The sequence below is a fragment of the Leptosomus discolor genome, chromosome 5 (genome assembly GCF_034619465.1).
Source record: "Leptosomus discolor isolate bLepDis1 chromosome 5, bLepDis1.hap2, whole genome shotgun sequence".
Classification (NCBI taxonomy): Eukaryota; Metazoa; Chordata; class Aves; order Leptosomiformes; family Leptosomidae; genus Leptosomus; species Leptosomus discolor.
In genome coordinates, this window is record NC_141395.1 from 47,966,089 (window position 1) to 47,980,827 (window position 14,739).

The following is a 14,739-nucleotide window of genomic DNA, read 5'->3' on the forward strand; positions in this document are numbered from 1 at the left end:
CACTGGAGTTTTGGAAGATGGGAGCTGACACTTCTGCCATGGATGGAGAGGCAATTCCCACCAATTTTCTGAGGAAGTCTGTATTCCTCGTGTTCAGCCTAATTTACCTGACGGCTAGAGAGCAGAAATGCAAAGGCCACTGCACTTTGTGCTTGTTTTCACTCTGCTGTATTTGTAAGGTCAGCCTCCTTTAGCTCTGGCAATTCTTTCCTCCTCACTTTTTCTGCACGTAGAACTTTCTCTCCTCCTTTCCAGCCTTTGGAAGTGCTACGTCCCTTACCCCTTACCACTATCCACGTTCTTCTGCCAGTGTTTCTTTTAAATTTGTCTCCTGAGATGCCATCGACAAAGAAGCACAGAATAAATGATCTACCTGACTAAAATACCCCAAAATATCATTTATGCTAACACAGACTTTCTGATTTTCCTTATGATGAAGAATCCACCTCGAGGGCAGACTCCTAGAAACCCCAACTGCACCATCACAAAGAGCCACTTCTCTACCAGCTCCACAGTTTCTAGATTCCCCTTTCACCCCAATTCTCATTACTTTCCAGAGACAAATAGAGAAAAGGATGTAAAAATTTACTAGCATTTGTGGTCATGACACAGACAGCTGTCTTGTAGAGCATGTCTCTGAAAGTCATGAACACCACTAGTGGACAGGTGCAGGGCATGTGTAGGAGGAAAGCAGCACGGCAAACAGCAGCAGCAGCATTACAGCCTTCAGGTCATGCTTTCCAGGACAACTCAGCTCTGTTTCACATACTCTATTGGGTTTATCATCATATTACTAGCCATATTACTAAACTGCTAACACAGTCATAGTAACTTCTCTGCTTTTCGTTGGTCAAAGGTACGTAAGTCCGCATAATCTTATTAATATCACCCTTGTTCTTCATCCCCTTCCCTCCTTTTTCTCATTTGCTGCTCAGGTCAAAATCAGACTTAATATCCTTACAAGTCTACAGAGAACATCTTTTATTGTTTTACCACTTTGAGTGTAATTAAAATAATAAGAGGTAAATTAAAAAACTGAAAAATTAAGAATTCCATTGAAAATCTGGCTTTCAAAAGTGCAGCTAATGAAGGCTCAAGTAATTTCAATGATACCAGTTCCTTTAAAAGTAATCACAAATATATGTGAACTATTTCTTATCCTGCTAAAATTTAAAGTACAGTATGAATGTAATGTAACTCAAATATCTTTACTGCTGAGGAATATGACCAGCCAAAAGCACAGCTTTTGGTACAACCAAAGCACTTCTTCACCCTGCGCCTGCTGACATCATCCCCATCAGCATAAAGGATGCATGAACACCAGCCAAACCAGCAGGTCAGTGATTTGCATCAACTCTGCACTATTTGACAACATAACGCGCAAGTGAGGAACAAGGGGCAATGGCAGAGATAGCCCACGACTAGCTGAAACTGTTACTAATGCGCAGTGTGACCCCACCATTTTATGCAGTTTTGCCACTCTAGAAATACTGAGTACAAAGCAGCTATTAATTACACCATTGTGTCTCTCAGAGTTTTTCAGGCTTTTTTCTCTTCCCCCAGATTGCTCTCCTAACTAGCGAGGAAATCCAAAATTACGCCTGAAAATTATTATCATGAAAGTAGGCCTCTGTGCTCCCTACCATCTGAAAGCATCCTAATTTGTACTCAAGTTGGACATCCAAACCGATATGAGAACTCACCAGAACTAACTGTCAGTTCATTAGAAACTTTAATGCTATAATCATATCAGGAGTCTTAATATCACTGTAAATCTTTAAGTTGCACAGAATATAAAGGAAAGAACGGTAATAAAGTTCCCTATAACGCATGACCCAAAGATGCAGACTCAATGCAATCAACTTTATGGACACAGAATCTTATCAATAAGCACTTTCAAAAATGACACAAACTAGCTTTGTCATCATCTGCACTACCACAAAACAAAGGCAGAAACAGTTATCAGAGGCACGCCGACTGGGAAGGATCCATGCAGCTTAAAAAGCAAACGCTCCGTAACGATTAAGGAAGTGTGGTGATACTCTGGAAAGACCTTCACAAGGTCTTTATAGAGACCAACGAATATAAACTCAAAGATGAAAGTCAAAGAAAGGTACAAAATGATCTACAGTGCTTCAACAGAAAAAAAAAAAAAAAAAAGTAAAATAAGGAACAGTAAGAAACCCCTTACACCAGCAATGTGGCTGCGTTTGACAAGTGCACTTGTCCAGACCATGACATTATCTGTTCAGCATTTACAGTATGGCTCATCACCTGGAACTGTGACCTTACCTTGGCATGAGCAGGCCCTCTTTCATTCAGAAGCTTATACTGGGGTTGAATTCTATTGAAACGGGCTAACTCATTTACCAGACACATTGGAGTTTTCTCTTTGGGGTTTGCCATGTTATCTTGGAGAGGAGCTGTAAATAAAGAGTCTGTAAAGTTTTTGTGGAGAAATGTATTCTTCACAACTTCGTAAAGCTTTGCAAAAGCAGCAGCATGCTTAGAAAAGAAAATACTGTGGCTAAATAATACTTTTTGCACATATGCTAAACACAGTATTTAAATACGATTTACATATTAATCTCATGAGAATATGCATTTTACAATAACCATTTTGATTACATGCAATCTAAAAGAATACAACTATTTCTTTACAAAATGTCTTTAAAAGATGACAGTGTAGGAGGACATACAGATGTTACATTTCCTATGTCACCAGAGTATACTGTCAGGAGTATACTGGTTCCAGGAATCGACTACTCTTTCAGAATGTTTTCTTGACACTTGGAAGCAGAACTGGATAGCATAAGAGTTGCAAGATAAATATAGGCAATGAAATCCTGTTGTCTCCACTTGCTTCTCCCCAGTGTATTAGGCTTTTCTCACAAGAATGAAGTCGTTCTCAGAGCACTCCCAAAGAAGGCCTTTCCTGCCCCTTTAAGGATTTTGTTCTGCTTTTCTTAGACTACTCACTTCATGTATACTGCCTTATTACTTTTTAACTTTCTGCTATTTCTTTTTCTACTTATTTGTATTTATCTCTAACACACTCTGTCATTTCTTGCTTAATTTTTTAGGGTAACATTTCTGTATTTTATACCCAGTTCAGCATAGGAACTACAGCATTTATTAGGCTACAAAGGAAACACCAAATACTGCCAAGCAGTCTGAAGACATTCTGTTCTAGGGAAGAGAAATACACTTGGAGACCTTCCTGCACCACTAAACCTTCTCTATAAAAGATACGCTCAGAATTTGACAAAACAGACATGTTCTTTTCTGAGCTTTTATACAATTGATCAACACTTCGCTGTAAGTCTGAACTCAGTTAAAGAAACTTAACTTTGTAAACAGCCTATTTAGCCAAAATATTTTTCTATGGGATCTTTTTTCTTTATTTTAATTCTCTTTAAGACCTACTTTTTTGTTTGTTTGTTTGTTTTAAATTAACAAGTCATCAAAAAGATTCACAAAGAAAATACACCTGGACCAACTTACCTGGTGAGTTGCTAGAAGGCGCAGGATCCACAAGGCTGGCAGTAGGACTGCTACAGCTGGCAGCCGATTCCGAAACGGATCCATTCATTGAGGACGGCAGACCCAGCGTATTTGTAGTTGTAACTGGTAGGGGTAGCACCATAGGGGAGATGGCAGGTCCAGACAGGTTTGCTGTAGTCTGCATCTTAACTTGTGCCATTGCCTATCACTGCAATAAACAAGTTATTATGAGCAGGACACTTTGTGTTTTGAATGTCAAAACTTCCTTATTGCACCCAGATCTGGGTCACAAAACTATCTACAAAAGTCATGCTTCTGCATCCGTTACTTCCAAAGCGATGCACAGAGAAACAGAGATCACAGACAAAGAATATTACCGGAGTAGAACGCACACGCCCTGATTCCAGGTTCTGTTGCTCAATTATGTTGTGACCCTGCCTGAAAGACAGCAGGAAGAATGACTACTTAGAATAAAATTCCAAGCAATTATTCTGCGGATAAGATTAGCACCTGCCAATTTCTTCAAGAGAGGATGTCTTTGCAACAACCTGCCATTCCAGAGTTATTCCAGTGAAGTGCACACAAAACACCAAATAAGGCCACAAGAGAAAATCCCTATTTTCTTTCTCTAGAAAAGAGAAAAAAATAGGAAGAGAAGCCAACCAATCAACCAACCAAACCACCACAGCAGCAAGTTCTGAAAAATCACTGCTTATGCAGTCAACAGGTGGAGCACTTCAATCCTTGTACAAATTACTATCACAGTACCAGGATTTCCTAAACTAGCCTTTAACCCAGTGCCTAAAGCATTTACCTGGAATACGCCAGGTGCTAATTATCTCTCTGCATCTGCCCAAAGGAGTTTCTTTATTACCAATACCTGTCCTCTGGCTAAGTCTGCGTTCGTAAACAACCAGGGTCAGGGCATGGCTCCTTCATACCATTCACTGAGAGTACACTCCTTGGCAAAATTTTGGCTACTGACAAAAAAAAAAACTCTTGCAAAAACCACATGGGAGCAGTTTGGAGGCCAGCAGGCACCCCAGGCAATCCCCTCAAATAAGTGAGGAGGCAGTCATTCTCAGTTCTCCAGGGGAAAGTCTTGGGCTTCTCCTTTTGGCATCAGGAGCAAACAGGATGATGTATTTTACTCAGTAGCATAGACATAAACTGTATTTTTCAGTGTTCATACACATGATAGGAACCGTACAGGGAGGACAGAGAGACAAACCCCAACAAACAGCCTGGGGACCTGGGACCTCTCCAGGTAGCAGCTTTGGTCCCTCTGGCTAAGGCAGAGGAGGACAGGAACCCAGCTACTTCTGCTGCAGTAATTCTTTCTTACTAAGCAAAAATTCCATCCAACACCTGAAAAAAGTTCTAACTAAGGTCTTACTGAAATGAGTACAACCATATAAAAAATTTTTATTAGATCAGTATTTCTGCCACCCACCCCAATCCATTAAAAAATATCCCAGTACCTCCACTCAGAGGAACAGTATTGTTGGATTAAGATCCCAAATCACTCAATACACCACACAAGTGCAACTACTTTAGCACAGTTGCACTAGCATAATGAAAATAATAAATCCTATTGCTGTGACTCTGTGCTTTGGAAAAGAGGTTCAGACTGGAATGCCATTTTTATTACTGACAGATGACTGATTTAAATCTCTGGAAAAGCAAAAGTAAAAATACTAAAAATGAAGCCGAGATGCAATCACTTGCCCTTTTCATAAATGCCATAAGTAAAACACTAATAGCGACAGATTTAAAAAGTACATATGCAGTCAGCTGAGATCTATTCAAACACTTCATGTGTTAAAAAATATGGACTAAATTCAGACTGTAAAAATCCTACTGTCACTTAACAGCAAATGTCATACAATACACCAGTATTGTTAGAAGGGTCTAACTTAAAGATTGAGAATGTGTAAAACTATAGAAATTCTTTGGTGTACTACATGTTTAATTCTGATTTTAAATATATTAGTGTAGACCAGAATGAATTTGAAAAGTTTCTTCATTGTAAACATCAAAGTCATTGATGGCAGAATCAGGCCATATTCATTAAATATCTTTAAACCGAAATCAACATAATATGAAATATCATCACAATAATTAAAGTTTAAGAAACCCCTTATTTTAGCTTATAAACATAGGTACAAGAAAGCTATCACTCATACACTACTGCATGAGATATTACCGAACATCTATTCTCGGGCCCTGCCAGATGTGAATTATTCTTTCAGCTTCCAGTATTTTGAAAGTTTATTCTTCTTTTCAAGAAAGCAGAACTTACTAATAAACAAATAAAATAATGTGTTCTATGATTTTGCTGTTCTAAAGGGAGAAGCCATAGGACTGATCCTTTTCTACTAAGGATAAAAAAAAAAAAAATCAGTTTGATAATAGTATCAAGGAATTGTAAAAATGAACAAGATAAAAGTTTAGGAGAATAAAAGACACTCTTTGTCCTACAGTAAAGCACGTAGGAAATTAAATTGTTAAATCGCATTAAAATCATAACATATTAGGTGCTGGGGTTTTCTTATATATCTAAAGCTGCAGAACCCCTACAAGAAACCCTAACTATTTTGTAAATTAATCTGTATAAAGATGCCCAGGAGGTAAATATAATTATAGGGACTAACTCTTAAGTACAGGAGATAAGGAGATAATAAATTTGTCATCAGTTCTAATAATCCGCTAGTAGAGAGAGACAACCGAGAGGATATAGCTGACATAGTGCTGTCATGTCATTTTCACACTGCAAAGCAAATAATCTTTGATGTCATGACAAAAAAGGGAAAAAACTTATATTCTCCATCTTTTCTTTACATTTTTTACATATCTACCAGCGTTGTACTATTTTATGAACAGTGAAGCAAAAGAACATGTTGGGGCCTTCCAGCCACGAGCACAGACCAGTTTGCTACTACACAATCAAATGTAGGACTTGGGGGAAAGAGATTTCACTAAGCTGGTCAGAGGTGAAATGCAGTTCTATAATCAAAATATTTTGAAATCTTCCACATGGATATTTTTGAAAAAATCTGGCATATACAAAAGGGATCATTTATTTAGGCTATGATGATTAGGAAAGCCCCCACACCTCATTTCGGGTGGCTAATCCAGCTCACATCTGGGAAACTGCTACACCCAAGCATCTCCACAGGAGCCTCCCTGGATGCCAGGTAGTGGTTACGGGCACTTGGGTCTCTCTGAGAAAGCAGGACTGCGCAGCTGTGACAGCCAGCTTTGGGTCCTTACCAAGCTGCCAGCTGCCATGCTGAGACACCACAGCAAGGATATTTCTTGCAGTCTTAATCACACACGTGTCCATCCAGTTGAAGCCTGCAAGTCACAGTGCTTTCTTGAAAAGAAAATGCAGCAATGTTTTTTTCTTCTCTTACTCTAACCTGCACAGCTGTATTAGAAGTGCTATAGCAGGCATTTAAAGGGATGTAAATACACTATAATTGCATTTTACTTCCCTTCCACTTTTGAAAGCAGTTTGTAAAAGGGAATTACACAGGTTTCATTACACAGCTGGTTATTAACTTTCCTGTTAAACTATGTATAAGCTGTGAATTTTTCTCTCACACTAAAAATAACCAAAACAAAATAAACTCACTTTAAAACAACAAATCAATCCCACTTCACATTTTAAAGTGAAAATATTGCTGTTGAATATTCCATTCATGTTTTTTGTAAGTTTGGAACCACAACATTAATTTTGTTATATTCACAGATGCAGAATATTTTAAACAACTGTGAATACACTTGTGTCATGATAAAAAGCACCATATAACATAAAGAATTATTTAGATTTTTTCTGATTATTATAATTTATTGTACTTTTCTGGAACATGAATCACTTTATATCCTTAGATCTTATGACATAAGATATGAATTAAATGCTCAGGTGAAATGATTCTTAGAATGTGTCACACTAATGGAATAAAAACAGACAGATGAAGCAGATCATAGACTCATAGAATGGTTTGAGTTGGAAGGGAACTTAAAGATCATCTCGTTCCCACCCCCCTGCCATGGGCAGGGACACCTTCCACTGGACCAGGTTCAGCCCCTGAGCATCTTCGTGGCTCTCCAGCACAGAAGGTGGAAAACAAAACCAGTAAGTTTTCAAGTTAAACTTCCACAATGTGAAAAAAACTAAAAAAGCAATACTTGACTTGAAACACAAGTTGTTGTATGAAAAACCAACAGTCGGAGAAACAAATGACCTGAACAGGCGAAAGGGAAGACTGGACTTCATCTGTGCAGAAAAATGGAAAACGCATATACACAGTAGGGTGTTACCACACTTTTACACTGCTCTGTCATATAACCTAACATACCCAATCTAAGCTGCGTACAAATATGTAACACGCAGCACATACTACGTATTTGCGAAGTGCTTTACAGAGGGCCAGCCACTGCTGAGTAAAAAAAAAAAAATAAAAATCATTTCAGATACCTTATATCTCATATACACAATACTTCTGTTTATACATTCTATCGCTGCCTGTTTTTCACAACAGTATCATACTAATGATCCCGGGACCTTTTCTGCAGAACTGCTACCCAGCAAGCTCTAGCCTGTGCTCTATTTGTGAATCTCACTGTTCTGCAGCCAATGACACTTTGTTCTTGTTTTCCTTGAATTCCCTTGTAAAAAAAAAAAAAAAAAAGTAAGCAAAAAGAAAAAGACAATCAAGATCACATTGAATTCTAATTCGAGTTTTAAAATGTTTGCAGTCTCCTCCAAGCCTGCTTTATAGTATCTACAAATTCAATAAGTGTACTGTTTCATCCACATCATTAAAGAAAATATTGAAAGGTACAGGAACAGCATTACAACAGACTGGCGGCAGTCTCTAAGCAGGCAGCAGCTCAAGGTTTTTTTCCAGATCAACCCCTGCTTTGGGTAGCAGCTTGTGAATGTGATTCTTCTGTAAAACTCCCAAGTCACAGAACCCTAACAGAGTTAATAGCTTCCTAACTAAGGAGGGTTTCGTTTTAGTTTTAGCCTTAAAATTCCATTAAACTCTCCATTCTCCTTATATTCTCCTGACATTACCTCATTCGTTACACAAAAGCATACAAAAGTGCCAAAAGGTAAAATGTATTTCTTGTGTGCCGTTTCTTACATTTATGGTAAATATTTATACATATATGTACATTCATGTAGAAAGTACTACGGAAGTCTCAAGCTTTCTGTAATTTCTTTTTACTGTGTTATATCTAGCAGCTTATTTGGGGATGACAGAAAACACACAGCTCTGCGTTACCTTCAGAGCAGACGTTAATTCAATCTTTTCTGTTCTGTAAAATCAAATAATGAGATAGCCACACAGTAGCAGTTTAGCAAGAGCATGACTTAATGCAACAGTCAGCAGATGGTTATTTAGAATAGCTAAAAAATATATCTTATTTATAAATTTTAAATAGGCAAAATTTACAAACTACACACGAAATCGCACACAGTCTCTCTATTTTATATTACTGCTGGTCCCCGCTATTTTCCTCCTCATTTGCTCCTCCATCAATCTGTTGCTTTTTGCCTTACTAGGGGTGGTTTGCCATCAGCCAAACTGATCTAATGACTTGCTGCCATAGCAGGGGACAATCCTGTGTCCTCTGTCCCCTACAGCAAAAAGCTAATACTTTTCTGCCCATTTACCTCACTGAACCAGCTCACACGCGGGTGAGGAGGAAGATCAGAGGAGCATCCATGTCTGTGCAGGGAGGGCCATAAACTCCTGACCTGGAGTGGGTGCAAGGAATTAGCCCTTTCAACTCCTCCTAATCAGTTTAACTTCGCTGCCAAACCGTACACCGAAGTTCAGCTCCTTCATGCTGCTCCACGCAAACCCCACAATCTCACTGCCGACAGTTTCATTTTCAGAAACCTGTGGCCTATTTGGGTTTTTTCATTGTCTTTTTTTTTTTTCCCCCACAGTGCCTTACACTAGCAAATCTTAATTTCAGTGGAAATCTGGGCATAGCTACCGGCTACTTAACAACTAATACATGACAGTAAGTGAAGTTAGAAGCTAAGCCTTAAGAGCATTTTACTTTCCTGAAGTATAAGGTGTGTGTGTGGGGAGAATCGTTATCTCTTATTTTGGTTATTTTGATAAAATGCACACTTAGGGACTAAAACTCAAAATCCAAGGAGCTACAAGGCTTACAAAACAGCTCCCCGACTTGCTCAGCACTAAACCCAGCCCCCCGCCCTCCCCCCGAGGACTGACTAGACACCACAGTTCCTTACAAGCAGCTTCCTCTGCTCTTGGCCTGGAACAGAAAAGCGTTGCAGATAAACCCCCAGGAAGGCAAGGAAGGGCCAGGAGGCTGCAGGGAATGCCAGGTCAGAACATTAAATCCCAGCGCACTCTGAGAAAACACAAAAGTTGTTTTTGTAAGGATATTACCATCCACGGAGGAATATCCTTTGCAAACTCTTATATACGAACAGTAAGATGCTTTCTGAGGAGAGGCAGGAAAGTATTTTTGAAAAAAAAAAATCAAGTAGGAAATTGAACAGATTAAAAGTGTGCACTCGTAATACTTTTCAGCCACTTCTTCAAACAGCAGTCAGCTCAACTTCCCTTTTGAACTACTACACAGGACAAGCACATTAAAACAACAACAAAAAAGAGGACTTAATACTCAGAAGACTGAGCTAGAAACTGCTTAATCTTGCAGAATTCTTTCGCCATGAAAACATATCAGTTCCCTAATTTCCAATACTATGTTGATCCAAGATGCTACATAAAGCATACAAGTCTCTAAATCAATGACCAGATTACCATTACTTGGGAATACATATTATTTACATCTGTCACCGATTCAATCCTTCTCTAACAACTCTCTTTACAATGGAGTAATTTTGGGTAATTTTCAAAAGAAAGGAAAATTTCCAAACAAATAAAGTAACAAGGTAACAAATGAGGTAACTAATTATGGAATCAAAGACTAAAACCTAAGATTTTCTCAATCGACAAAATGGCCAACAGTGCGAATTTTTATTGCCATTTAACTACAATGTGTTAGGAAGTGGGCTAGAACAGAAGAGGCTTACCCTGCAATTGAGGTAAGATTCACACAGCTTGAAACACATAGTATATGTCACAGAGCAAGTATAATAAGCACACATTTTGGATGTAGTAAACTGCTTAAGCCACTACAGTAAAAGTAACTAATATGAAAAAATGTGATCTCTACAAGGCCATCTACATGTACAGCGTATCTCACAGCAGAACAGTGACCCACACCATATGGCACTGCTGTACAGTGAGATATGAGGATTCAGGTAAGGTTTGAAGACATCTATAATGCAGGTTTCCAAATACAAGCAAGGTGTCTAAACTCCCAGTGGAGTCAAAGAAAATACAGTATGGAACTCAGTAATCCACACAATGTTTACCAGTGGCATTTGAGATGTCCTAAGATACCACATCTGGATACCTGCGTATTCCCTCAGCTGCTGCTTCAACAAGCAGAAGTCCACTCTCAGAAGACTCACACCACTGCATGCAGCAGATGGTTCAGATAAAACCCCACCATAAAAAGGCAACGGAACGGCAATAATTTCTGTCCTTAAACAAACATGTTACAGCACTAGTCAACACAGCCAGCGGCCCCAGGGTGTCATTCAAGGTGATCAACAAGCAGACTTCTAATTTAGGATTAGCTAAACCATGCAGCAGAGAGGCAGCTAAAGACCAGACAGGATAACTTGGTGTCTCAAACTGCACTAGATGGCAAAATACAGGCAACTGAAGCCTATCCAAAGTCTACTGCCAAACCTGTCTTTGACAAATAAGCAATCATGGACCTTATTAAAACAGACTCAATTACGGAAGTAAATAAAGTCCCTTGCAGAGAGGTTCCCTACATAATATATTTGCCTAAACCAGGTCTTTTTGTAAGGAATAATGGAAAACACAGGGATTTGCACTTGCAAGAAACTAAAAACTTGTGACAAGAGAAACTCAACAGCAAGCAGAGCATATTGACAGGCAGGAATGCAACCCTTCCCTCGCTTCCTGGCAACAGCGAAGCTGACATGAAAAAGCTGAGAAAGAAGCAACTCAGGCCACAGTGTATCTTACTGCGCAAGCAAAACCAAATGACCCCAGCCTCTGTACACACTGCTAATTTTCTCTTCTAACAGAGAAATTATAGTCAGGCCCTGTGTATACTGGACAGCTACTTGAAGTCTCAAGTGGAGACTTCACAGGCAGACAGGAAACAGAGCTCCTAAGCAGAGACACTTTATTAATATTCATCTTGAACCATGATGGAAAGAAGGATTGCTATTCCCACAAAACAACCTCACCGATACTCAATATCACTGAAGCAAAGGCTGAAAGAAAACAAAAACCCTGAACATCCAGAAATCCCTCAGAGAAGACAGTCTGCAACCAGAGCAAACACTTCATAGGGACAGCTGCTTGGCACCAGGGCAGTTTGGGAAGCTTAATTACAAAACTCCCATTTGAAATGACACTCAAATTATCAACTTGAAGATTTCAACGCCAGAAGAAAACTAAAAGATGAGGAAAGCAAATTTGTTGCATCAGAAACTGAGCCAGTCGGGTGTCTCAACGCTTTTTAACCTGTTCACAACCCAAAGCCCAAGGGGGAAAAATTAGGTTGGTTTATATAAATGTTTGATACCTTACAAAGGTAAACTCATCAGAAAGTTTGTCTCACTTTATTTGTTGCTGTCCAGAAAACAGAAAAAAAAAATGGTTAAAAAGCCATGGAAATTTTCAACAGTCAATATGAGTTAACTCAGGTCTCATCCTGTCAAAAATTTTATGCCCAGAAAAGACTTCAAGCCATCCAGCCAGAACATTGGTTCAGACACAGTCATCAGTTTGACCCAGCCAGGATACCCTGAATTACTACAGAGGAGAAAATGTGAAACTCCTCCATAAAACAGCAAGGCGATTATCAGAGCCTTCTTTGTGGAAGGCCTTCCACATCCAAAATCCATCAAGGTTTGAGGTATATATCCAAAAAACTAGCTTATAGATGCCTATACATCCTTACAGATCAGAGGCAGGACATCACACATGCTTCCCAACACTAGAGGGTAATATCCTTCTCTGTATGTCTGCTGCAACTTGCCACAATCACTAATCCAAAGGACAAAAGCTGGCTGTCCAGTATTGTAACTTTAGATCTCTTCCTTGCCGTGACTGTAAACTACCTATGATCCCCTGAAAACCTGTATCTCCCCAGACACTCTGTGACACACAGTCATACCTGTAACATTTTGGACAAGATTATCCTTACCTGGTCCCACAGTCCTCGGAGAAGGGAGAGTAGGACAATCAAGAGAAACTCCAGGCAACACTGACAGAAATTAAGCTGAATTTCCAGGGCTACCTCAAAATTTACCCCCACAAAACATATCAGAAAAGTCCAAGGAGACAACTCATTAACTTAGTGACTCCAGAAATCGTGAACGCAGAAGTTGAGATTAGAAAAATGTGGAATGAATCATTGTAAATATTTTTATTTATTTATGTGTTTCTTTCTGGGATAAGACAATGAAGTGCAACCATTTAAACATTCCACTGAGACTCAAAGTGTTATACTGAAGTGGTTACTGGCTGCCATCGTATACAGCAGTCATCATACTGTCTTGCTGCAGACGATGGTCAGGTAAACCACATTCATCTTAGGTTAAACAAAAATAAGTTACTAAGCTTTTTCATGAAGAAAAATAGCTGAAAAGAGGGAAGCCTAAGCCACTAGTTTAACAATCAATCATTAGCTTAAAAGTGCAGAAGGGGATTAAGCAAGTAAATGAAAAAAAACATGACTCAGACTTGACACACTGCCACTGCAGACTCATTTGCATCAAAGCTGTAATTGGTTCCTTATTTGTGATACTGGAATTCAGTTTCTTATTTAATTAGTATTTTTAAATTTCTCTCATATATATTTCTAAAAGCTGTGTATTTTATTTCAATTTGTGATAGCAACTAGTAGTTATATTCCTTAGATCTCAAATAAGCTTTGACTGATTTGAAATTACAAAATACTCTTATTCTAAGTAAAACATCCTTCCTTTTTTGTTCTGAAGCAGGAAAAAATTACTTCTTGACTAAAAGTTTATTCCCTAACTAGAAACTGAGTATTATTAATGGAATTCAGAAAATTATCTAGGTTTTCCTTGACTACCTGTGACAGACAAACTACTTCTCATACCATTTCAAGTAACAAAGTCTGGTGAAGTAGCAGAAACATGCCTTTTTCTTTACAAAAAGTTACAGCTCCTGCTACCAGCCCTCCTCATACTATGATCACTCGCCTGTCATTAACAGCTACAAGATCCTCAGAGAAGGTGGTTTCGGTGAACAAAGTAGAGGGTATTGTGCTCTATTGCTAGCAGTAGATAAAATTCTGGTTTGTGTGCCTTTTTTTGTTCTGCAGGAGTGCATTTAGACAAAAACACTATTTCACAGCTCGAGTGATGAATGCCCACGTTGAAGTCTCATACAGCTTCCAAGAAGTTGCAGCGCCCAGACACAGCTGGAGTCAAATTGCCATCCCCTGTTCATGAATCACTCCTGGATTCTTCATCTCTCAGCTCTCCTATAGACACGTTTTGCAATGCTTCGTTATAAGATAACTTTGACACAGAGCTCAGGAGACCAGCTCTCTGCTGACTGGGGGACAAAATGGGACCTCTGCTCATAGGCATAGCTGCAACGAGTTCAGAGAGCCTCCTCCCCATCTTAAGTGCAGCTTTCCTCAGTCAATGAATAAAGGTAAAATAATTACCAAGTACTGGACTGGGCATAGCAAATTCTCTGACTGATAAAAAGGACAAAATCTAAGTTTTCAACTGGAGAAAATTAACCATTTAGAGATGCTGTGTTTGGGGGCAAGGTCATGAACTGTTGCAAAACTGATGACACAAGCCTGTCTCAACAACAACAAAAACAAAAGAGGCCAAAAATTAACGAAGCGGACAGATCATATGTAGCCAGTGGTGACCTGGGGCCACTAACACTGGATCCAACAAACTAGATGGGAAGAGACACGTGCCTAGAGCTTAAGAGAAAGCCAAAGGAACAAGGCTAACCAATCCATCCATAGGTAGCAAGCAGCTCTCAACACAGACTCCTCAAGGATCCTGAGAACGAAAAGAATCATCAACAACCCAGCAAAGCACCCAAAGGCAGTAATTGCTTATTGATT

General features: G+C 39.1%; 1 protein-coding gene across 1 annotated transcript in view; it reads right to left on the minus strand.

Moving 5' to 3' along the window:
- Positions 1–14,739, minus strand: part of STAU2 (staufen double-stranded RNA binding protein 2) — a 168,398-nt gene that overhangs the window by 146,123 nt on the left and 7,536 nt on the right. The window contains exons 2-3 of the mRNA XM_086465158.1: positions 3,505–3,712; positions 2,293–2,423 (exon numbers count right to left, since the gene is read on the minus strand). Coding sequence (XP_086321284.1) covers positions 2,293–2,423; positions 3,505–3,703 — 330 coding nt within the window. The 5' untranslated portion in view covers positions 3,704–3,712. The remainder of the gene's footprint in view (positions 1–2,292; positions 2,424–3,504; positions 3,713–14,739) is intronic.